The 26469-nt window shown below is 39.7% G+C and overlaps 1 protein-coding gene across 2 annotated transcripts in view; it reads right to left on the bottom strand.

Annotated features, from left to right (window-relative positions):
* The window catches only part of cacna1ia (calcium voltage-gated channel subunit alpha1 Ia), a 520467-nt gene that overhangs the window by 21522 nt on the left and 472476 nt on the right, over positions 1-26469 (bottom strand). The window contains exons 32-33 of one of the 2 annotated variants that reach the window (XM_061885398.1): positions 19253-19675; positions 2371-2520 (exon numbers count right to left, since the gene is read on the bottom strand). In XM_061885398.1, coding sequence (XP_061741382.1) covers positions 2371-2520; positions 19253-19675 — 573 coding nt within the window. The remainder of the gene's footprint in view (positions 1-2370; positions 2521-19252; positions 19676-26469) is intronic. The other variant, XM_061885399.1, reaches the window with a different exon arrangement.

Raw genomic sequence — 26469 nt, 5'->3', positions numbered from 1 at the left:
ATGGGGACGGTGTGGCGAAGTTGGGAGAGTGGCCGAGCCAGCAATCTGAGGGTTCAATCCCCACCTTCTACCATCCTGGTCACGTCCATTGTGTCTGTGAGCAAAACACTTCACCCTTGCTCCCTATGGGTCGTGGTTAGCGCCTTGCATGGCAGCTCCCGCCATCAGTGTGTGAATGCGTGTGTGAATGTGTGTGTGAATGGGTGAATGTGGAAATAGTGTCAAAGCACTTTGAGTTCCTTAAAAAATAAAAAAGGTAGAAAACGCTGTACAAGCATAACCCATTTACCATTTACCCATGTATTAATGCCTTATTCTGCATGGCCTTATTATACAACCAGTAAGCCATTAACTAAGAGTCTTCCCTAACCCTAAATTAATAAGCAACTAATCAATGGTGCATATGTTCCCCATACTAAAGTGTTACATATTTTTTTTTAATATTTTTTATTTTATCTGGTCTGTTCAACTGCTTAGGAAAAAAGATATTCTAGTGGTTGATGCCAATATCTTTGGTACATATTTACTTTACAAAAGAGAAGTGCGGATAATGTTTGGATATATTTAGTGTTTGGCGCAGCTGGACTGCAGTAGATGCGAAAAGAAAAAATACAAAATATATAAATAAAAACTATTTTATATATATATCTATATTAAGGCTGTCAAAGTTAACGCGATAATAACGTGTGAACTTTAAATTTCAATAACGGCACTCATGTTTTTAATAGGCGATTAAAACACACGTGTCCATTTTAACCGTCAGGCAGTGCTATAGTGGGCTGCAGTTCACATGATACTGATGAACCACAAGCGAGCAGAAATGGACAAGGGAAAGTTGTCCTCTTTCTGGAAATATCATGTTCTAAGCCATAACAAAGTTGTTTTCCCGACAAGGAAGGACTCTTTTTCGCCGTGAGATGAGGCGACATCTCTGCATCAAACGCCTGCTGCGCACGTCGTTCAGAGGTGGTCGGTGCTTCCCTTCCGTGTTCAGATTACGGTTAAGGTGCAGTGGTAAGATAACATTTAGATTGTTACTGTGATTAGTAAGTAAGATGACATAAAATTTCAACAGAAATTGAAGACGGTCGGCAGGAAGTCGAAAGGATTGTATTGCAAACAGTCGATCCGACACTGTTTAATTAGATTTACAAAAATAAAATGTCTCACATTAAGATCATGCTTGTTCAATTGGGATGGACATTGGAACCGGTACTTATTTGGCACGGACCAAAACCGGTCAGTACTACCGGGCAAGTATGATCCATGTTTCTGTGCCTAGGCTGTGCGTGGTTTTAGCATCAAAAAATCTTTTGCTTTTTTAAAATGTATGTTATGTTTATAATGTCAGGAAATATGTCCCTGGACACATGAGGACTTTGAATATGACCACTATATGGTCCTGTAACTACTTGGTATCGGATTGATACCCCAAATCATCCAAAACTAATATAAAGTATGAAACAACAGAAGAATAAGTGATTGTTACATTTTAACAGAAGTGTAGATGAAACATGTTAAAACAGAAAATAACCAGATATTAAGAGTAAATGAACAAGTAGATTAATAATCCATTTTTGAAGTTTGTCCTTAATAATTTTGACAAAATAACAGAATGATAAATGACGTAGCTAAATTAGAAGCCTTTGTTTGTTTACTTACTACTAAAAGACAAGTTGTTTAGTATGTTTACTATTTTATTCAAGGGCAAACTTGCAATAACAAAACATATGTTTAAAACATATGTTTTGTTAAAATAAAGTCAATAATGCCATTTTTTCTGGTCCCCTTTAGTTACAAAAGTATCGAAATGTACCAAAAAGTCCCGAAATATTGGTATTGGGACATCACTATATGGGAATAATAGTTTCAAAGGCAAAAAAAAATCGGAGGTCCACCAGCATCTTATAGTTTTCATTATTTGTTTATGATTGTGTTCAACCTTGGAGATTCCAATATACTTTGGTTGCCACCAAATGTGTTCCCCGACAAAGTAATAACAATACTTTCGACATCTTATTTGAAGATTTAACCTAAATATGGCAACACTAAATTGGCCCTAGTGTGTGAATGTGAGTGTGAATGTTGTCTGTCTATCTGTGTTGGCCCAGCGATGAGGTGGCGACTTGTCCAGGGTGTACCCCGCCTTCCGCCCGATTGTAGCTGAGATAGGCGCCAGCGCCCCCCGCCACCCCAAAAGGGATTAAGCGGGAGAAAATGGATGGATGGATCTTATTTTCTTTGTATTTTTTTTAAACAAATAAACTAATTCCGTTAACATGCTCTCCATTTAAATATATTTTTTCTAACGTTTAACATGTGCATGGGTGCTGCATATGTGCACGTGGCAACGTCACATGGGGGTGGTACCTCTTGTGGGTGGCCCCTGCAGTCTTTACAGATGAGTGGTGGGGAGGAGTAATGGTGGAAGACAGAACCAGAGAGATTGTCGATCATCAGCATCTCCCCTTCTAATGTATCCTTGATCAGGAGAGATACGCTGTCCAACCATTGGCTCTCCTGGAACACACACGTACAAACACGCGTACAAACGCACACACACACACACACACACACGTGCGTACACACAGACATACAGGGACACAGGCCAGCAGACCAGAATTGCACGCAGGCACAGAGGTGTGCACATGCCGACATGCGAGGACAAAAAACACCAAGGGAAATGCAAAGAAAGTCGTCAGGGTTCCAAAGGAATTTTTTTTGAGCATGAAAAATACATTTCACCACATAGCAACCTTGGTTTTTAGAGATCCCTACAAAACAACACGGCGACAAAATTCGACACAGTGGATCACACAAATCTCATTAGTCGCTTAGAACAATGTGTGGGTTAAAAAAAAGGCACACCCTTGAAATGGTTCAGGTCATATCTGACAAACAGAACTTTTAAGATCCAAATTGATGATTCGGCGTGGGCCTATGCTCCCTTGTCCTGTGGTGTGCCTCAGGGTTCAATCCTAGGACCACACCTGTTTCCAGTGTACACCCAACCCATTCAACACATAAAAAAAAAAATAAATACCGTTATTCCTTGAATTGCTGCCGGGGCGCTAATTAATTTAAAACCTCTTCTCACTCCTGCGTTTACCAAAGGCATGCGGTAAAAGTAAGCATGCGCTAATTATTTTAAAACCTCTTCTCACTCCGGCACTTACCAAAGGCATGCAGTAAAAATTTGAGTGTGATGTAACCTGGACCTTAAATCCTACTGAATAGCTCTTAATCTTCTTCCCTTTATGCGATTTCAAATTACCGGTATTGAAATCAGCTTCCTCCATTTTGAAAATGATGACAGGGGAAGTGTCATTCCTGACATCACGAGTTTGACCAGGCGGTAATACTGAGCATGCGCTAGTTATTTTGCGAAGCGAGTTTGACCCGGCAGTAATTCAAGGCAGGCGCATACTATATGCCCTGCGGCAATTCAAGGAAATACGGTATAAATATCATATCATCTTTATGTGGATGATACACAAATCTATGTCCCTTTAAAAAAGAAAAGTGACACAAGTTCAAAATCACTTTTAAATAGTCTTGAGGATATAATATAAACATATATCACTATTATGTTAGATACACTATGGTCTAGACCAGTGGTTTTCAAATGGGGGTGCACGTACCCCTGGGGGTACTTGAAGGTATGCCAAGGGGTACGTGAGATTTTTCAAAAATATTCTAAAAATAGCAACAATTCAAAAATCCTTTATAGATATATTCATTGAATAATACTTCAACAAAATATGAATGTAAGTTCATGAACTGTGAAAAGAAATGCAACAATGCAATATTCAGTGTTGACAGCTAGATTTTTTTTGTTGACATGTTCCATAAATATTGACGTTAAATATTTCTTTTTTTGTGAAGAAATGTATAGAATTAAGTTCATGAATCCAGATGGATCTCTATTACAATCCTCAAAGAGGGCACTTTGAGTTGATGATTACTTCTATGTGTAGAAATCTTTATTTGTTATTTTTCAACAAGTTTTTAGTTATTTTTATATCTTTTTTCCAAATAGTTCAAGAAAGACCGCTACAAATGAGCAATATGTTATACAATTTAATAAATCAGAAACTGATGACATAGTGCTGTGTTTTACTTCTTTATCTCTTTTTTTCAACCAAAAATGCTTTGCTCTGATTAGGGGGTACTTAAATTAAAAAAATGTTCACAGGGGGTACATCACTGAAAAAAGGTTGAGAACCACTGATCTAGATTTTCACAATACTGTGTTAGACCCACTCGACGTCCATTGCTTTCGGTCTCCCCTGGGGGAGGTTGGGGGACCGCATATGCGGTCCTCTCCAAGGTTTCTCATAGTCATTCACATCGAGGTCTCACTGGGGGGAGTTTTTCCTTGCCCTTATGTGGGCTCTGTACCGCGGATGTCGTTGTGACTTGTGCAGCCCTTTGAGACACTTGTGATTTAGGGCTATATAAATAAACATTGATTGATTGACTGATAGTAGCATGGTTGGCGGTAAACGTTTTCAATTTAAATGAGAACAGGATGAAAGTAATTTTATTTGACTCCAAAGTCAAACAGAATGCCCCCCCCCCCCAGTGACCTGGACCCCTTGATGCCTTATTTAAAACCAACAGTCACAAATCTTGGATTTAAGTTCAAGAAAGCTCGTAGAAAGCTCATAACCACATGCTGCCTGGGTGTCTACAGGAGAGGTTGAAACCGAGGGAGAGTCTCTATGACCTCAGAGGTTCAGCTGTCTTTCAGAAAGCAAACATAAAAAGAGCTTAAAAAGTAGATGTGGTTCTGTCAGGGGGGTTCATCTGTTCAGCTTGGATGATTCCTTAAATTGCTCCAGTTCCATTCACACATTTAAAAAACACTCTAAGACCAATGTCTTGAAAAAATATATCACTCTTGAATCAACACATTAGTTAACACTATGATCAATGTTAATTAAAAAAACTAAATGTGGGATATAAATAATAATGGAAGTATAATTGCTTGTATATAGTATATACCTTTCTAATTGCTACAAAGGTTTAACTAACATGTGTATAAGGATATTTCACATGTCTTTACTGTGTATATAACTGAAATAACTGAACAGTGTTTATGTTGCGTACAAGGTGTATTTATAATATGTTGTGCAAAGGAAATTTTCACGAAATTTGGAAGTCCATCTTGTATTTGACATTGTTTATAGCAAGGGTCCCCAAACTACAGTCCGCGAGCGTCAAAAATCCTGGCCCGCGGGAAGTCTCAAGTTAAAAATAAATAAATAATTACATTATTTTATTTTTAATTTTAATTTTTTTTAAATCTGTCCTTTCTAATCGATTTTAATCTCTTAGCCATTCAGGCAAATCATATGGTCAAAAAATGCACTTTCCCATCGATAACTTGACATCATTAGCGGCAAGTGCGCGTTCTTTCAGTCAATGAGTGCGCGAGGAGAATATATATGTGTATATATATATATATATATATATATATATATATATACACTATAAAAACAGTACCACTTTTTATATTTTTCCTTTATTCGTTTTTTATTGTAGCAAGATGGGGGTTAACGTTTTGGAGACTTGTGTATGCGTGTGCATGTTAGTATGTTTTGGAGACTTGTGTATGCGTGTGCATGTTAGTATATATATATATATATATATATATATATATAGGGCTTCACGGTGGCAGAGGGGTTAGTGCGTCTGCCTCACAATACGAAGGTCCTGCAGTCCTGGGTTCAAATCCAGGCTCGGGATCTTTCTGTGTGGGGTTTGCATGTTCTCCCCGTGAATGCGTGGGTTCCCTCCGGGTACTCCGGCTTCCTCCCACTTCCAAAGACATGCACCTGGGGATAGGTTGATTGGCAACACTAAATTGGCCCTAGTGTGTGAATGTGAGTGTGAATGTTGTCTGTCTATCTGTGTTGGCCCTGCGATGAGGTGGCGACTTGTCCAGGGTGTACCCCGCCTTCCGCCCGATTGTAGCTGAGATAGGCGCCAGCGCCCCCCGCGACCCCGAAAGGGAATAAGCGGTAGAAAATGGATGGATGGATGGATATATATATATATATATATATATATATATATATATATATATATATATATATATATATATATATATATATATATATGTTAGGGCTGCGAATCTTTGGGTGTCCCACGATTCGATTCAATATCGATTCTTGGGGTTGTGATTCGATTATATATCGATTTTTTCGATTCAACGCGATTCTCGATTCAAAAACGATATTTTTCCAATTCAAAACGATTCTGTATTCATTCAATACATAAGATTTCAGCAGGATCTACCCCAGTCTGCTGACATGCTAGCAGAGTAGTAGATTTTTTTTTGAAAAGATTTTATAATTGTAAAGGACAATGTTTTATCAACTGTTTGCAACAATGTAAATTTGTTTTAACTATTAAACGAACCAAAAATATGACTTATTTTATCTTTGTGAAAACATTGGACACAGTGTGTTTTCAAGCTTATGAGATGCGATGTAAGTGTAAGTCACTGTGACACTTTTTTTATTTTTATAAATGTCTAATGATAATGTCAATGAGGGATTTTTAATCACTGCTATTCTGAAATTATAACGAATATTGATACTGTTGTTGATTATTTTCATTTTTGTTTCACTACTTTTGGTTTGTTCTGTGTCGTGTTTGTGTCTCCTCTCAATTGCTCTGTTTATTGCAGTTCTGAGTGTTGCCGGGTCAGGTTTGGTTTTGGAATTGGATTGAAATGTTATGGTATTGCTGTGTATTGTTTTGTTGGATTGATAAAAAAAAAAAAAAAAAAGAGAATCGATTCTGAATCGCACAACGTGAAAATCGCGATTCGTATTCGAATACATTTTTTCACACACCCCTAATATACATGCATATATATATATACATGTGTATATATATATATATATATATATATATATATATACACACATATATACAGCCCGGCCCCCGGCCAAATTGTTTTAACCCAATGCGCCCCCGAGTTAAAAAAAAGTTTGGGTACCCCTGGTTTATAGGGTTAAGAGCAATAAGTGTTCAACTTTAGCCTAAACCCTTTCGGTCTGCAACATTTTCAATTTATAAATGTACAACTGTTTGTTTATGTAAAACTGTTTGTTTCTTTTGTTGACCACTGACTGAAGAACTAATAAAATGAACTCAACTAGTTGTTGTTGTTGTTGTTTTTGTTGTTTTTGTTGTTATTGTTGTGTTGGTTGTTGTTTTTGTCTCTCTGTCTAATCCCCCTCTTATCCCCACAATTCCCCCCTCTGTCTTCCTTTTTTCTCTCTTTCTATCCCCTCCTGTTCCAGCCCGGCTGCACCAAATGTTAATATAAATACATTTAATGAAGTCAAATACAAATAAGGCAAGAAGATAAGTATCCTACACTTCTCTTTTGTAAAGTAAATCTGAACAGCTGATATGGGCATCTTCATCAACTATATGATTTGCCTGTGAAGCTGGATAGGACAAAAAAAAAAAAAAAATTTTTTAATTAACTAAACTACATTTGACAAAGATTTTAAATGGGAAAAAGCAGGTTAACTCCGTTGTGCGATGTAATTTTTTTATCATCTAAGACTTTTGCACAAATTAAATCAGTTTTATCTTTTAACGACTTTGAGCCGTTAATCCATGCTTTTATTTCATCACATTTGGACTACTGCAACACCCTCTACTTTGGATGAACCAGGCCTCAATCGCTCAATTGCAGTTAGTCCAAAATGCTGCTGCTCGCCTTTTAACTGGCACTAAAAAACATGAACAACATTACCCCCATTTTAGCATCCCTTCACTGGCTCCCAGTTCATTTTAGAATGAATTTTATAATGTTGTTGTCTGTTTTTAAAATCTCTTAATGGATTAGTGCGGTATAGCTTGGTTGGTAGAGTGGCCGTGCCAGCAACTTGAGCAAACATCATAATCTATGATTTGATTCCCTCGAATGGCCTTGACGCTAGGACCAGGCTGTTCTGAAAAACACACCCCTGATTGCGCTTTTGACCTCCCTCCCTTCTCAACGACACCTGGAGTCGAACTTTTTCAGTTCGGCCTCAGTCTACAAAAACATTTACACCATCACACCCAAGACAATTGGGCACACACGCACACACCTCCCTTCCCCCACCCCACACCTTCACCACCGCTTGTTTTTCTCTTCTGGGCGTTCCAGGGCTCCACCCCCCCACAACCCCGCCTCAGTGCGAGTTGTCGTTATTAAATGTAACGTGTTTATGTGTGCATTGCAAATTAGGTTTTTTCCCTTGGACTCAGTCTGGACCCCCTCCCGAGGGTCCAGCCTTTGACAGATATTTTTTTACTCTTCACTCCTTTCCCAATATTACCTTTTTTAAGGATCGCCGTAAAAATGGCTGATCCATTGGTGGTCCCGTCTTGTCTCCCTGTAACGTACGTCTGCTCTTAGTGGGACTGTGCCGAAAATGTACTTTTCAGTTCTTATGTGTCTTGTGCATGTTAAAAATTGACAATAAATAATATTGAATCTTGAGGGTTCCAGGTTCGATCCCCGCTTCCGCCATCCTAGTCACTGCCGTTGTGTCCTTGGGCAAGACACCTTACCCCCCTGCTCCCAGTGCCACCCAAACTGGTTTAAATGTAACTTAGATATTGGGTTTCACGATGTAAAGCGCTTTGAGTTACTAGAGAAAAGCGCTATATAAACATAATTCACTTCACAATAAATGTCAGACCTTTTAAAAATGTACTCACAAGGTCTCTAAGGTCAGCTGATCAGTTTCTTCTTGTCGTCCCAAAAACCAGTTTAACATCCAGAGATGATCGTGCATTTTCTGCCGTGGCTCGAAAACTTTGAAACAAAATCCCTCGTTATTCGGACGACTCCCTCTTTAATGACTTTCAAATAATGTCTTAAAACATATTTTTACTCTGGCTTTGAAACCAGCACGAAATTTGTGTGATTTTAGTCTATTTTTTATTTTTGTCTGATGTATTTAATGTATTTACTCTTTTAAAGTTAAATGTTTTATATTATCACAAGGTTGTGAGTTTTTGCTCTTATGTGGGATCTGAACAGAGGATGTCGTTGTGGCTTGTGCAGCCCTTTGAGACACTTGTGATTTACGGCTATATAAATAATTGATTATATTACTGAGTCTTCTAGTACGTTTGACTTGACTTCTTTGCAGCACGATGTGAAACTTCTATTGTTTTTTTGAAATGTACTGAATAAATAAAGTGGATTGGATTGGATCCACAACAAACCCTCTAGACGGATTCTGCTCGCTGTTCTTTGGAGAAAACGAGTTCCACACATTAAACCCTCATTAGCCACATAACATCTTTTCCCATCTCAAAGGCGTGAGCACAGAGTGCTGCAATTACATCTGATAGATCACCTCAATGACTTAGTGCGGTACCTTGATGCAACACTTTGAGGTTCCAGCATTTGCTTTGAGCCCCGGGCGTAATTAGCTTTAAGACACCGAAGACTCAATCCGTCTTTTTGTTCACAAACTGCAACTCTGCCACGTTACACACAAGAGAACTGTCTTTAAGAGATCCCAGCAGGTACAAGACTTTGATACAACGTTGATTATACATACAGTCGTGGTTAAAAATGTACATACTCTTGTAAAGAATGTAATGCCTTGGCTGTCTTGAGTTTGCAATTATTTCTACAACAATTTTTTTGTGATAGAGTGATTGGTCACAAAAAAACATTCATGAAGTTTGGTTCTCATACATTTATTATGGGTCTACTGACATCACATTGACAAAGATAAGACCTTCTTAAGGAAAGTTCTGTGGTCGGATAAAACAAAAAAATTGAGCTGTTTTTCCACAATACCCAGCAATATGTTTGGGGAAGAAATGGTGAGGCCTTTTAATCCCAGGATCACCACCCCTACCGTCAAGCATGATGATGGTAGTATTATGGTCCGGGCCTGTTTTGCTGCCAATGAAATTTGTGCTTTAGAGAGAGTAAATGGGACAATGAAAAAGGAGGATTACCTCCAAATTCTTTAGGATTACCTAAAATCATCAGCCCGGAGGTTGGGTCTTGGGCGCAGCTGGGTGTTCCATTGATTGAAACTTTTATTAGTAGATTGCACAGTACAGTACATACTCTGTACAATTGACCACTAAATGGTAACACCCGGATACGTTTTTCAATTTGTCTAAGTCGGGGTCCACGTTAATCAATTCATGGTAAAACAGGACAATGACCACAAACACATGTCAAAAGTGGTAAAGGAATGTTTAAATCGGGCTAGAATTAAGGTTTTGGCCTTCCCAAAGTCCTGACTTAAACATGTGGACAATGCTGAAGAAACAAGTCCATGTCAGAAAACCAACACATTTAGCAACTTCAGGCAACTTCAACACTTTACTAATACCCTCCTCCATTCACACGCCATCTCCCCGGATTCTAAACAACCTAATGTAAATAATCAAATGTACTTCTAATGTATTTACTTGTTCTTATGCTATCTGAACTCACTATGTTCTCTGCTGGCTGTACATATCCTACTAAATAAGACCTACACTGTTTCAATGTCCACATTTCTCTGTTGATGCAATTGTTGATGACTGAAGTACTGATATCAACCAAAGCTCCTCATCCCACCCCCCGGATTGTAAATAATGTAAATAATTCAATGTACATACTATGATGATTAACCTGTGTGATGACTGTATTATGCTGATAGTATATATTTGTACCATGAATTGATTAACGTAGACCCCGACTTAAACAAGTTGAAAAACTTATTCGGGTGTTACCATTTAGTGGTCAATTGTATGGAATGCACAGTTCAGTACATGAACTGTGCAATCTACTAATAAAAGTTTCAATCAATCAATCAAAAGCTGAACTGCACCAATTTTGTCAAGAGGAGTTGTCAACAATTCAACCAGAAGCTTGCCAGAAGCTTGTGGATGGCTACCAAAAGTGCCTTATTGCAGTGAAACTTGCCAAGGGACATGTAACCAAATATAAACATTGCTGTATGTATACTTTTGACCCAGCAGATTGGGTCACATTTTCAGTAGACCCATAATAAATTCATAAAAGAACCAAACTTCATGAATGTTTTTTGTGACCAACAAGTATGTGCTTCAATCACTCTATCACAAAAAAACAAGAGTTGTAGAAATTATTGAAAACTCCAGACAGCCATGACATTAAGTTCTTTACAAGTGTATGTAAACTTTTGACCACGACGGTACATGTCCCTTAAAACTGACTTTGACATACTGTTGCAAAATAGTTGTATTCGTCAATTGAGGCAACTTTGACGTCTAACGTTGCATCCATGTTGTTGGTTGGGAAATGACCAACTTTCAGTGGTCAACTCAACTGAACAACCTGACATTGAATAAACGTTGTCAAAAAGCATGTTGTTTCAATGTTGTATTTGTGTTGTAGGATATTGGTTGGGAAATTAACGTACGACATTCACGCGTCATGTGATTAGATACTCATCGGGACCGTTAGCGAATTAATTTGAGAACACATACAGTTGATAGTCAGTTGGAATAGTCAATCAGATCACAAGCCATTGATAGTAGCCTATCTAAGTAGCCTGATGTTAACGAGACTGTGATTGGATACTCAAAGTCAGTATCCATTCACAAGTTAAAATTTAGCAGGAAGCGGGAAATGTTGCACCGAAGCAGAGAAGGAGAACAAAACGTTGATTAGGTGGCAAATATATATTTGCAAGGCCATTTTCAAGAAGGATATTTAAAGGTAAACTACATTTTGAGAGACGATGTCGGCCAACCTTGGAAGCTGACTCAGCTGTTCTGGCGATGAAATGGGGAAACGCCCGCTGTTTCCACTCGAATAAGCCGACGACGAGCGTTACCACTGACTTATACACCGTCGAAAAGATAGATAGATAGATAGATAGATAGATAGATGGATAGATAGATGGATAGATAGATAGATAGATAGATAGATAGATAGATAGATAGATAGATAGATAGATAGATAGATAGATAGATCGATAGATCGATCCTTATTTATTCCTTCAGGAGAGTTCCTTCAGGAAAATTAACATTTTCAGCACAATCCTATTCAAGATCAGACAAACATTACAGGGAGACAGAACGGGATCGCTGACGGGTCTGCCGACTTCCGGCACTCCTTACAAAAAAGGTGAGATACAGGTAAACAAGGGGGGAATGGGAGAAAAAAATAAAAGAGTAAAATGAAATTAAAAAAAATAAAATAATTGGTCTAAGCCTGGGCCTCTGGAGGTTTTATAAATTGTGAGTTCAAATATTGTCCATCCATCCATCCATTTTCTACCGCTTATTCCCTTTCGGGGTCGCGGGGGGCGCTGGCGCCTATCTCAGCTACAATCGGGCGGAAGGCAGGGTACACCCTGGACAAGTCGCCACCTCATCGCAGGGCCAACACAGATAGACAGACAACATTCACACACTAGGGCCAATTTAGTGTTGCCAATCAACCTATCCCCAGGTGCATGTCTTTGGAGGTGGGAGGAAGCCGGAGTACCCGGAGGGAACCCACGCATCCACACAGAAAGATCCCAAGCCTGGATTTGAACCCAGGACTGCAGGAACTTCTTATTGTGAGGCAGATGCACTAACCCCTCTGCCACCGTGAAGCCCTTCAAATATTGTATTTGTTTATTTTTAATATGTTTTTTGCAATTTTAACGCATAAGATATGTTTTAATTGCTGATGCCGGTTTATTGATTTTTAAATGCGCCAGAACATAATCCGTTTTGTACACTGTTGATGCGTTTCAATACAATAAATGTGTTTCTGTATAGTATTTCTCCAGGAATGGTCATGTGTTGACATCCATTATGGTATTTTGAGAGGTTATCATTGAAGTTGGACATCACTGAAGGCCTAGGTGAGAAACCCACAGTAATTTAATTTGTTTAGTGTTGACACTGATTTTTTTGTTGCAAGACATAAGGGTTGCCAAGCTGCTATAAAATATAAATGATATTATGACATAACATTTACTGATTAAAAATTGCAATTTTATTCACTATAATTTACTATTTTTACTATTTTGTCTTGCATCAACAATATTCTCATTTCAATACAACCCTTTTTCTTTTTTCCTATAATGTCTTTCTTCCTCATAATTTTAACATGTTTCTCTTTTTAGTTTACTCTAATAATCCCTGACAGTGCTTTCCCAATAGTATACTGTAAGTAAACTGCCAAACAATGCCTCAATTTGGCAGCAACGTGCACACACAGCAGAAACAGTTACAAGTAACTCTGTAGTGTGTTGGGTGGCTGTATATAAAATTATGTTTGATTGACTGTGGTGGCCTATTGGCTGGCTTCCATTAATAACTGCATTAGTGGACAACAATAGGGTCCGTCTGCTGGGAGTTGAGGTCGGGATAAAGAGAGAGAGAGCTGAAATTAATTACAACCTCTATCTGACGGTCACTGGCTGAGCTATTGTCTCTGCGCTCCTATTTCCTTTACTCTTTCTAACACAGTGTGTGTTCTTGTATTTCTATCCTTCTTGAGACATCAACTAGGAAAAGTACCTTCCATATGAGGACCGGTGAGCAAGCTAGGACCGAAATCACGGTCCCAATACGGAAAACTATTGTATCTAATAGAGAGCCAATTTCTAGAGTCTGTGAACATTGCTCCAAAGTCAGGAATTTTTGTTGCTTTAATGTGCATACAAAAGTAAACATTGACAGGTGCACAGGCAGCAATATATGATAAAACAAGACAGTACACCCCTATTCATCCCCCCAAAAATCCGCCAGGTGAACAGCTGATTTTACGACTTCCAGTGCTGACGTATAAGACAACCCGCGTCCCAAATGTGAACATAGGATGAAAAAATACACCACGGTACTAAGACCATAGTGGCCATTAAAATTAGCTTCAACAAACTGGTTTGCCCAAAGTGCGGCACAAGGGCCATCTGTGATCCGTGACTCGTTTGTCATCGGCCTTAAGCACGTTACAAAAAAAATAGATATCTCATTTGCACCCCTGGTGATGACATCCATCTAAATTATTGTGGTCCCAAAAAGGAGTTTTGTTTTTTTAAATGGACTGTGTGTCGGTTTTAAAAGTGCTCCCCCTCTGGTCAACATATGAAATAACAAGTGTGTGTAAAAAAACTTAAATGCGCCGCCTTTGGCCAAAATTATTTAGACAATTTAATAAATATTTATATAGAGACATACTGTAATACTTGAAGTAAATAATGAAGATTAAAAAACAATTACAAACAAAAATAAACATTAAAAAAAGAACTAAAAGCAGTGTTTTTCTCACAATGTGTCGACTTTTTTCTTACAAAATTGGGAACAATTTCTCATATTTTCTCTTCTTCTGCAATATTGCAATATTTTCTTATAAAATTATTTCTTTATGTAAAATTATTACTTTTTAAAGCACAATGGTGACATTTGTTGGATAAAATTCTGACATTTATCACAACATTGCCACTGTTTAAATTGTTGTTCTTGTAAAATAGTGACTTTTTTTTTTAAATATAAAATTGTGACTTTTGTCACAATTTTGCCAAGTAAAATTCAGATTATTATTATAATATTGCCAACATTTTCAAGTTTACCAAAAAGCTTACCTTTTCTGTATTTGCATAGTATGTGTATGTCATTAATGTTGATGTATATGTCATCAATATACAAATCTTTATATACCTAGAAAGGCTGGTCCTAAAGAGGTAGGCATTTTTCGGAGGTCTCAAGAAGGTAAGCAATACAAGAATGTGTGTGTGTGTGTGTGTGTGTGTGTGTGTGTGTGTGTGTGTGTGTGTGTGTAGCTCCTGTGCTATCTATAACAAGTGTTTCACCACTGTCAAAACTTCACAGAGTAACTGCACAATGGAGAAGATTGCCTGGAGAACTCAATTGATTAAATCAATCAATCTAATCTCGTAAAGGAGCGGGATTGGGAAGAATTACAGGTATGTAATCTCACCAATGCTTTCTATTAAACCCCGAGATGAGGCGACCTCTTAAGGCTTATTTTAGAAAGTCATGAAGGTAAGAGGCATCATTGGTGTCGTAAACATCATCAGCACTAGAGGTGGGAATCTTTGGGCACTTCACAATCCGATCACGGTTCAGGAGCTACAGTTGGATTAAAAATCGATTATTGATGCATCTTTCATTCACCGTATTTTTCGGACTATAGGGCGCACTGGAATAAAAGGCGCACTGCCAATGAGCGGGTCTATTCAGGTCTTTTTTCATACAAAAGGCGCATTAATGGGGTAATATTAGGATTTATTTTCAAAATTTAAAACATTTCCTTGTGGTCTACATAACATGTAATGGTGGTTCTTTGGTGAAAATGTTGCATGGATTATGTTTTGCAGATCATCTTCAAGTAGCTTTCTGACTCTCGCTTCAGGATACGCTGTTTTGTGGCCGGTCTTATTTATGTGGCTCACCTTTTCTCCGTCATCTTCGTTATAGCGGTGTAGCGTGCTAGGATGGGAGTGGAAGAAGTGTCAAAAGATGGAGCTAACATTCAGACTTTACTTAATTCAATAACGGAGCAGCATCTCCTCATCCATGGCTCACTAGTGCAATACCAATGCCGGAAGTTTGTCCCGTGAAAAAACATCTGACGTAATAACAAGTGTGTGTAAGGAATTGATATCCGCCCCTTTTGGCCAAAATAACAATAATAAAATAATAATAATTATATAGAGACATACTGTAATAACTTCAAATAAATAATAACGGTTAAAAGAAATTACAAAAAAAAATAACTAAAAGCAGTGTTTTTCTCAAAATGTGTCAACTTTTTTCGGATAAAATTAGGAAAAATTGCTCATATTCTTTCTATTTCTGTAATATTGCAAAATTTTCTTGTAAAATTATTACTTTTTTATGTAAAATTATTACTTTTTAAAGCAAAAGGGTGACATTTGTCGGATAAAATTTTGACATATTATAGTGGTGTAGCGTGCAAGGATGGGGGTGGAAGAAGTGTCAAAAGATGGAGCTAACATTCAGACTTTACTGAAATCAATAACGGAGCAGCATATCCTCATCCATGGCTCACTAGTGCAATATCAATGCCGAAAATTTGTCCCGTGAAAAAACGTCTGAACTCTCTAAAAACTAAAGTTCCGTTGGTGAATTATGTAAACCCACTACAGTTTTTAGCGCTTTGATCGCCAGTCTAATGACAGATATAAGTAATAACTTTATGCTACTTTATATTAGAAATGGCAACAGCGGAAGATGAATGCCACATAAGAAGGTCGAGGAAAACTATGATGTCGTCACGGACTACAATGGCGAATTTTCAGAACTTATGCAGATCCCAAATACAGATCAGCAGGTACCAGAAGTTAAGAAAAGTTGGTTTTGCATAAAATTGTGAAACAAAACACCAGATAATGTTGGCTAATGGATGCCATTTTGCGACCCTTATACACACACCATAATAATAGTCGTATGTTTAAGGCGCCGACAATCCATCAAGCGGTGCGGCTTCATAGCTTACCGAAGTCGTACCAAAACATTTCAATAGATTTTTGAGCGTTGTTTGTAATGTTCTACATTTTCAATGGAACATTTAAAGTTTTGGTGTTGTTTACAGGCGTGTATCTCTTATGTGTGACTGCCATCTACTGGTCACATTTATCATTACACCATTTTAAATTAAAGTTAAAGTACCAATGATTGTCACACACACACTAAGTGTGGTGAAATTTGTCCTCTGCATTTGACCCATCCCCTTAATCACACTCTGGGAGGTGAGGGGAGCAGTGGGCAGCAGCGGTGGCCACGCCCGGGAATCATTTTTGGTGATTTAACCCCCAATTCCAACCCTTGATGCTGAGTGTCAAGCAGGGAGGTAATGGATCCCATTTTTATAGTCATTGGTATGACTTGGCCGGGATTTGAACTCATGACCTACCCATCCCAGGGCGGACACTCTAAACCATGGCTCGGGAACCTTTTTGGCGGAGAGAGCCATGAAAGCCATATATTTCAAAATGTATTTCCATGAGAGCCATATAATATTTTTAAACACAGAATACAATTAAATGTGTGCATTTTCAAGTAAGACCAACATTTTTAGAGTATAATAAGTCTCTTATTTTTTTTAATAACGTTGTTATTCTGAAGCTAACCGATAATAAATAAAATACTTCTTACCATTAATGCGACTTCTAGAACAGGTGCGGTAGAAAACGGATGGATGGATTAAAATGCATGAGAATGTTTTATATTTTTAACATTATTGTGATTATCCACGGAATTATCAATTACTTTTTGTGTTAAGCAATGTCAGGTAAGATTCATCTGAGAGCCAGATGCAGTCATCAACAGAGCCACATCTGGCTCGAGAGCCACAGGTTCCCTACCCCTGCTCTAACCATTAGGCCACTGAGAAGGTACCAAAAATAATAGCTTCGAGCTGGGTAAGCACCACCAAAATTGTGCAGTACATTAGGCGCACCGGGTTATAAGGTTGACAAAATTCAAGGATTTTAATTGTGCCTTATGGTCCGGAAAATACGGTATATACATTGATGCAGTTTTACATTTCTTTTCGTTTCACTAAAAGAGCGTTTTATCATTTGCAATTCTAAAACACTGTGCATTTGTTATAAGAAAGAGTTAAATTAATTCCATAAAATAAATGAATGGATATGTGCGCAAAACTGGAACATAAGTGCCTGACAATAAAGGAGCTGTTCGGATCTCTCGGTGAGGTGGCTCACTGCAAATCTTAGAACTGTGTGCAATTATTTTATTCACAATAAATACAACAATTATCAACGTTTACTAATCGATTTCTAATCGTCCATGTCCGAATCGCTATGCATACAAAAATTCCTCCACCTCTAGGCAGCACCCTGAAGTGATAAGAGTGAATGTTGCACTTTTATTAGAACTGAATGACGTAAATCTCATAATCTTATCGTATCACAGTCTAAAACACAACATTTATAACTGAATTAGTGAAGTGAATTATATTTATATAGCGCTTTTTCTCTAGTGACTCAAAGCGCTTTACATAGTGAAACCCAAAATCTAAGTTACATTCAAACCAGTGTGAGTGCCACTGGGAGCAGGTGGGTAAAGTGTCTTGCCCAAGGACACAATGGCAGTGACTAGGATGGCAGAAGCGGGAATCGAACCTGTAACCCTCATGTTGCTGGCACGGGCACTCTACCAACTGAACTAAACATATTTCCCACATCATTATAGTTCCATATTAATTACATATATGATGGGATGTGTTGTTGCGGTGGGGGGGGATCCTTTTTTTTTTTCTTTTTTTCTTTGTCATGAAAAAGAGACGTTTTTGTCATAAAAAATTGAGGTTTTTGTGGTTGGTGCACTAATTGTAAGTGTATATTGTGTTTTTTATGTTGATTTAATAAATAAAAAAAATATTATTATTATTATTTTTTTTATTTTAAATAAAAATGAATACAAAATTCTTCTGCGGCCCGGTACGAATCGGGCCATGGCCCGGTGGTTGGGGACCACTGCCCTAGTGTATTTGTTCATCCTTGTCTTACGTCAGCACCGGAAGCCGTAAAATCAGCTGTTCACTCGGCCGTTTTTTTCAGGGAAGAATAGGGAAGTCCTTCTTTACCTGCCATCTTGTTTTATCACACATTGCTGCCTTTGCACCTGTCAATGTTTACTTTTGTATGCACATTAAATAGACAAAAAAAATCCTTACTTTGGAGCAATGTTCACGGACTCTAGTATTTGTTTCTCTATTTGATGCAATGGATTTCAGTATCGGGACCATGATTCCGGTCCTCATACGGAAGGTATTTTTCCTTGCTGATGTCTCAAGAAGGGTAGAAATACGAGAACACACACACACATACACACAACCTAAACCCTGCCACTGAAGAAATTGCAGCAGTCTGCCAGATCCCTTACCGCAAATCACTTAAAAAAGAGAGAGAGAGAGAAAGAGAGAGAGATAGATAACGAAGGAGAGACGAGGAGGATTCACTCGGTGCGTTTTCCCTCGTCTGCAATAAGTTCCTTTGTCAGCTATCACTGAGCTAAAAATGGCTCCACGTGAAACGAAGGTAAAAAGCAGCCAATGAGTCATCTTAACGCGTGTTGATATCAGCGTGAGCATCTTGCGCCACGACCGAGCGTCAGGCTGGGCGTAAAAACAAAAAAGGGAGGGACCAAAAACTCAAACCCTGCAAAGTCCTGACTTTCCCCTGAGGCTCCTAAGGCACACCCACAGAACGACACTCACCTGTGCTGGTGAGTACATGGGCCGGTTGGAGTCGGCGGTGTTGTACGGCGCCCCGTGCGCGCCGGCCCCCATGCGCGTCCTCCCTCCTCCATCCTTTCTGTTGGCCTCGGCGTCGGCTCCCAGTCCGACCGCGCCTTTGTCCAGCCCTCCTCCGCCACCCCCGCAGCCGGGGGCGCCCATGCAACAGAGGGTGCCCTGGGCCAGCTCCAGCTCAATTTCTGCATCCATCTCCGCCTCCTCTTGGGCCTCCTTGTTGGAGTCGTCCAGGTGCTTCATCAGCACGGCCACCACCACATTGATGAGCACGAACTGGGCGGTGAGCACGAAGGAGACAAAGTACATGGGCGAGATGAACTGAAGGCTGGGGTTGCAGGCATAGTCCACGTCTGTGCCGTGGTCTGGTGGGCACTCCCGCAACGTGTCCTGGGGTGGAAGACACAGTGAAAAGGACAAATATTTCCGGAAAAATGTTTCAGGAATTGAAAAAGGTGCTATTGTTCGATATTGTGGTTGTACTGCAGAGAACGTTTCAGGATGTTTCAACTATTCATGACAATTATTCTCTGCATTTGACCCATCACCCTTAATCACCCCCTGGGAGGTGAGGGGAGCAGTTGGCAGCAGCGGTGCCGCGCCCGGGAATCATTTATGGTGATTTAACCCCCCAATTCCAACCCTTGATGCTGACTGCCAAGCAGGGAGGTAATGGGTCCCATTTTTATAGTTTTTGGTATGACTCGGCCGGGATTTGAACTCACGACCTACCCATCTCAGAGCGGACACTCTAACAACTTGGCCAATGAGTGGCTGTTCTGAGTTCCCAAAACTTCCTGCAACTCTTTATTTTTTTGTGATAGAGTGATTGAAGCACATACTTGTTGGTCACGAAAAACATTCATGAATTGTATTTTGTTTTAATGAATTTTTTGTGGGTCTAATGAAAATAATAAAACATACAGCAATGTTAATATTTGGCAAGTTTCACTGCAATAAGGCGCTTTTGGTAGCCATTCACAAGCTTCTGGTTGAATTTTTGACCACTCCTCTTGACAAAATTGGTGCAGTTCAGCTAAATTTGTTGGTTTTCTGACATGGACTTGTTTCTTCAGCATTGTCCACACGTTTAAGTCAGGACTTTGAGAAGGCCATTCCAAAACCTTAATTCTAGCCTGATTTAGCCATTCCTTTGCCACTTTTGACATGTGTATGGGGTCATTGTCCTGTTGGAACACCCAACTGCGCCCGAGACCCAACCTCCGGAATTGGCGGTAATCCTCCTTTTTCATTGTCCCAGTTAAAGCACTAGTTCCATTGGCAGCAAAACAGGCCCAGAGCATAATACTACCACCCCCGTGCTTGACGGTAGGGATGGTGTTCCTGGGATGAAAGGCCTCACCTTTTCTCCTCTGAACATATTACTGGGTATTGTGGCCGAACAGCTCAATTCTTGTTTCATCTGACATCATATGGACAAAGATAAGATCTTCTGAAGGAAAGTTATATGGTCAGAGGAAACAAAAATTGAGCTGTTATGTAAACTTTTGATCGTGACTGTATTACAAACAACTGTCTGTGTGACACGGCGTAGCTGAACTTGTAAACTATATTACCTTTCATAGCACGTTTCGAATTTTATATTTTTCAAGCAATGAGTAACGATTTGGAGGCGATTCTCCTGTGCTTAAGAGAAAAGAGATGCAGAACTGCGCAGCATTCTTCCCCTCAGACTAAGTCTGTCACTGCGCGCCTTCATCCAAGATGCTCCATTTTGGGAGGAGAAACCCTTAATATGGACGTTCCCTGTCGAATATTCCAACCATCACCTGGCGCTGATGAGGCTCCACGCTTCTTAAGCCAACGCAACCTGCCTTCCAGGGCCAGAACGTAGAACCCTGTATGGTACAGTAGGCCTAAACGTCTCTAGCTCTTGCCATGTGCATTCACTCTCTCTGTGTTTCTCCTCCTCTGTGCTTATCATCTTGTGTCCTGTGTCGTCATCTCGCAGCGTTCCTCCGTTTCCTGGTTTCGAGCGGTGTGTCTCGTCTCCCCGGCCTCTAGTTCCCTGGCCGCCTTCCTAGATCTCTACCTCTTGCCTTGACACGGACATCGGCGCCTCGCTCCTGCCCCTGACCCCTTGCATGCCCACGGACCTCCGAGACTGCCTTGCCCTCCTTGACTTTTGCATCTCGCTCAACACGCACCTTCAACAACTCCTGGTAACACTCCGTTAAACACAACATAGTCACACCATACGTATCTTGCTTTGATAATTTTCATGGTCAACATCGCGGAAATTCCATGTTTCCTGATCAAAACAATGCAGCAGATGAGAAGTGAGGCAGACACAGGCGGTGCCTCCACGGCTACACACAGTGGATTCGCATGCTTGTTGCCACGTGGAAAAGGCAAGTCTTGAGGCAGCAAGTACCTCTGCCTCAAGGTAGGGGGCGATATATTGTCAACTTGCAGTACAATGTCTCAGCAGTACTCTGACTCGCCACATTGGGGGCGCTCAAGCTAGCAGACACAGGTCTCTCTAGCGGAAGCCAGCATTTTTTATTTATTTTTTTTTTTTTTAACTGTATTTATAACAAACATGGCCTTTTTATCAGAGTAAACCAGCATTTCTGGGTGTTTTTTGTCAGATGCAAAAATATTGTTTAATTTCTTGGAATGAAATTGAATCAAATGAATGTTTCTGCCAATACGGAGGATTATATACTGTATCCAAGATGAAATACTTCTCTAAACTGGACTTTAAGACAAAATGAATGCGATCATACAACGTATGTTTTCATGGAGGATAGCTATTGCTGCTTCAGATACAAATAGAGAAAGGTAATAAACACTCACAATACTTGATTTATTTTGTTAAAAGCAAATGGGACCAAAAAGTATTTAATAACAACTTTATCAAATACTTTTTGGACCCATTTATCATATCATAATATCATTATGAAAACGTTTTTATGAAAGCGAATAACTCCCTTTTTTCCCCCTGCAACCTAAATTAACAACGACTAGAGCTGCACATATGAATTAAAGTAAAAAAAAGAAAAAAAAAAAAGAAAAAAAGAAAGTATGTATACCCCACCTTGTGTTTAGTTCACCGCACGTCACTGGTATGGTGAAAATAACAAGTGAAACAAATGTTCATCTATGGATTAATATTCATATCCAACCATGAAGAAGAAGCTGTTGTAGCGTGCATACACACACTACATCACCATGGACTTCCTCGAATGATATCACTTTTTGAAATTGAAAGTGTTATCTTTTTTATGTATTTTTTTAATAGAGTTCAATGACATTAATACACCTTGATTATGCTCCACAACGGGAAAAATGGTCTAACGGCAAAGTCCATCTCATTTGGAATGAGCCAGTCTTTATTCCAGACTTAAGCACTTTAGGTCTAATTTGTGCGGGGTTGGTGTGTCCGCAGGCTGGATGGAAGAATACGAGAACCGACGTAACATTATGTTTTCTCGAGAAGGTACAATTATCTCATCCGGACTGCAAGCCCTCAGAGCTGAAGCTGGTCTCTTTTTTTCTCTTTTTAAATCTAATTTGGCCTGATATTTTTTCGCTTAGTTCTAGGTTTAACTTATGTAACCCAAAGGGATTTGCTCCTGAGGTTAATTGATTAATTCATGTTAAATTCTACATATGGTGAATGTTTTTAAGTTCAACTTGGAGAAAGCAAACCAACAGGTTTAAGTAAATAACGGTTGAACCCATAATAAATTAAGGAGCCTTAGTTGGACATTCACATATGGACTAGGTAAACTCTCTCATGAGAAGAGGTAATAAATTCCCACTTGGGAATGCACAAGTGATAGCTCTATCCTGGAGGAGAGACTCCTTGTCTATGTTCAAGTCAACACTTTAAAGGCCTACTGAAACCCACTACTACCGACCACACAGTCTGACAGTTTATATATCAATAATGAAATCTTAACATTGCAACACATGCCAATACGGCCGGTTTTAATTTACTAAATTGCCATTTTAAATTTCCCGCGAGCTATCCTGTTGAAAACGTCGCGGAATGACGACGCATATGATGACGGGTGCGCGTGACGTCACCGGTGGTAGCGGACATGTTCTCCCAGCACCGCTCATGGATCCATTTTTTTTTTTTTTCTCTTTGTCATGAAAAAAGGACGTTTTTGTCATGAAAAAGGGAGGTTTTTGTGGTTGGTGCACTAATTGTAAGTGTATATTGTGTTTTTTATGTTGATTTAATAAAATAATAATAATAATAATAATTTTTATTTTTATTATTATTATTTTTTAAATAAAAATTAAGAAAAAATTATTTTGCGGCCTGGCACCAATCGGGCCACGCCCGGTATCGGGCCGTAGCCCGGTGGTTGGGGACCACTGCCTTAACTAGTCATAATTAAGTACTTATTAGTGCCTTATTTGGTATGGCCTTATTATAACCCTAACCCTCTAACCCTGACCCTAACCCTAACCAAATAACTCTAAATTAATCCTTTATTACTTAGAATATGTTCCCCTACTGTCCAAATAAGTCTAAATTAATTATTTACTTAGAATATATTCCCCATACTAAAGTGTTACCAAAAACATCTAACTTTGTCTTGAATTTGAATTTTTTTTTTTTTTTTTTCCACTAAAGAAGGGTTCGGTGAATGCGCATATGAAACTGGTGGGGTTCGATACCTCCAACAAGGTTAAGAACCACTGAACTAGATCCACTAGGCCAGTGGTCCCCAACCACCGGGCCATGGCCCGATACATCGGTAAATATATTAAAAGTTCTTTAACCGCCACCGGTGCGGCAACAAAATTCGATACAGACAAAAAGTGCCCCATTTACCGATACCGGGCCGTGGCCCGATTGGTACCGGGCCGCAGAATAATTTTTTATTCATTTTTATTAAAAAAAATAATAATAATAAATAAATAAAATAAAATTATTAAATCAACATAAAAAACACAATATACACTTACGATTAGTGCACCAACCACAAAAACCTCCCTTTTTCATGACAAAGAAAAAAAAAAAAAAAAAAAAATTAAATAAATTAAAAAAAAAAGGATTCTCCCCCCCCACCCGGGCGGCGGGACAAATTATTAAGCGTTGACTGGTCCGGGGATACAAAAAGGTTGGGGACCACTGCACTAGACGCCCATTGCACTGGTCGCCCGGTGGGGATGGGTGGGTGGTGCGCTTATCCCCACATCTGCGGTCTTTTCCAAAGTTTCTCATTGCATTCCATTGGGTTGAGTTTTTTCTTGCCGAGGATGCCGTTGTGGCTTGAATCAGAACTTTGAGACACTTGTGACTAAGGGCTATATAAATACACTTTGATTGATTGATCGATTGAACTCTTAATGTGTCAGGTTTACCAACTTCCTCTAGAAAAGGTGGACCAGGTTGCCACTCACTGTGCCTAAAACTACATTCTCGGTAAGACCACAACACCACATGGCCCGGGGATTGAATCCCAGTCCACAGATTTATAGCCAATGAGCTAAAATCCTTAGCTCTCAGCTTGTTGTCCAATGCGACTCTCAAGGCGTCATGAAGCGTACCATCTTACATAATCACTGGTCTTCCTCCCTATGTTCTCTAATTTGTATCACCCTGGCGGAATGTCTAAATGACCACTCAATCATTTCTACCGACTCTTAGAGTCCAGGTAGCGGTGCACCAAACAAATACCGGCGATTTATTCACATACTGTGAGGACGGAAGCAGCATCCTCCTACTTGAAGGTGTGCATTGGGAGAACGCCGCTGGAGGTGTGCGTTCAAGGGTAATTAGTGTTTTGTGTGTGTGTGTGTGTGTGTGTGTGTAACGAGCCACAGTCCTTTCCCAGCTCGACAGAGCGGAAATTTCTGCAGCCGTCGCTGAGCCAGCACATTTCTCCTGCATCCGTAGTCCTGATTGAGACAGAAGGATAGTTTGTCTTTTGTCTCTCCCGGGGGCGGCTTGTCGCTGCCCGTTTTAACGGTTTGAGTTCAATCTTTCCGGACACTTGACTAACCTGAGTAACGATAGATGAATCTGCTATTGGAGTCTTAAAGGCCTACTGAAACCCACTACTACCGACCACGCAGTCTGATAGTTTATATATCAATGATGCCAATATTAACATTGCAACACATGCCGATATGGCCTTTTTAGTTTACTAAATTGCAATTTTAAATTTTCCGTGAAGTGTCCTGTTGAAAACGTCGCGGTATGATGACGCGTGCGTTTGACGTCTGAGGTTGTAGCGGACATTATTTTCCAGCCCGATCCAAGCTATAAATCGTCTCTTTTCATCGCGCAATTACACAGTATTCTGGACATCTGTGTTGCTGAATCTTTTGCAATTTGTTCAATTAATAATGGAGAAGTCAAAGTGGAAAGATGGAGGTGGGAAGCTTTTAGCCTTTAGCCACACAAACACAGCCGGTGTTTCCTTGTTTAAAATTCCCGAAGGTGAAGCTTCACTATGGAACAGAGCGGTCAAGCGAATATGGATCCCGACCAACGTTCCCTCTAAGGGTACACGCCTGTGCAATTGCACACTGCTCAAGCGTCCTCTGCGCACGGCAAATCTAGGCCACGCACAAATCGAATAAAAAGATAAGCGCGTAACAGTGTGCACGTCTGCCGTCGCGGCACTGAATGCTCAAGGAGTTTTAGCGTTTGCTCACACATATGAAAAATTAGAGGGACTGTTGATCCCGACCACATGTCAACCGGCAGGTTTTGGTGAGAAAATTTTGGTAACAAGTCGGCTCTTACTGTAGTTATGATCGGAGCTCACGTCCTCCTGCAGCTGCGGACTATTACCTCCTCCCACCGGAGACACTGGCGGTCACCACACCCGTGGCCACACCCCTCCGACTTTCAGGTACTATATAATCTCACTAAACACTGGTAACTAGAGATGCGCGGATAGGCAATCATATCATCCGCAACCGCATCACCAAACTCGTCATCCACCCGCCGTACACCCGAACCAATATTTTATCAGAACCGCAACCGCCCGCTGAAATACATCAGAGGTCGGCCACCTTTACTACCCAAAGAACTATTTAAACCCGTTTCACAGAGTAAAGAAGACAATGGAAGCCGCTAGCAGGGTGTGTAAAATAGTCAGGAATTTTCATGGATGCAAAGGATTCTGGGTATTTGTTGTGTTGCGTTTATGTTGTGTTACTGGGAGGATGTTCTCCCAAAATGTGTT

This window comes from Nerophis ophidion, linkage group LG23, assembly GCF_033978795.1.
Source record: "Nerophis ophidion isolate RoL-2023_Sa linkage group LG23, RoL_Noph_v1.0, whole genome shotgun sequence".
NCBI classification, from domain to species: Eukaryota; Metazoa; Chordata; class Actinopteri; order Syngnathiformes; family Syngnathidae; genus Nerophis; species Nerophis ophidion.
The sequence above is the reverse complement of the archived record's forward strand: the minus strand, read 5'-3'. Positions and strand labels throughout refer to the sequence as shown.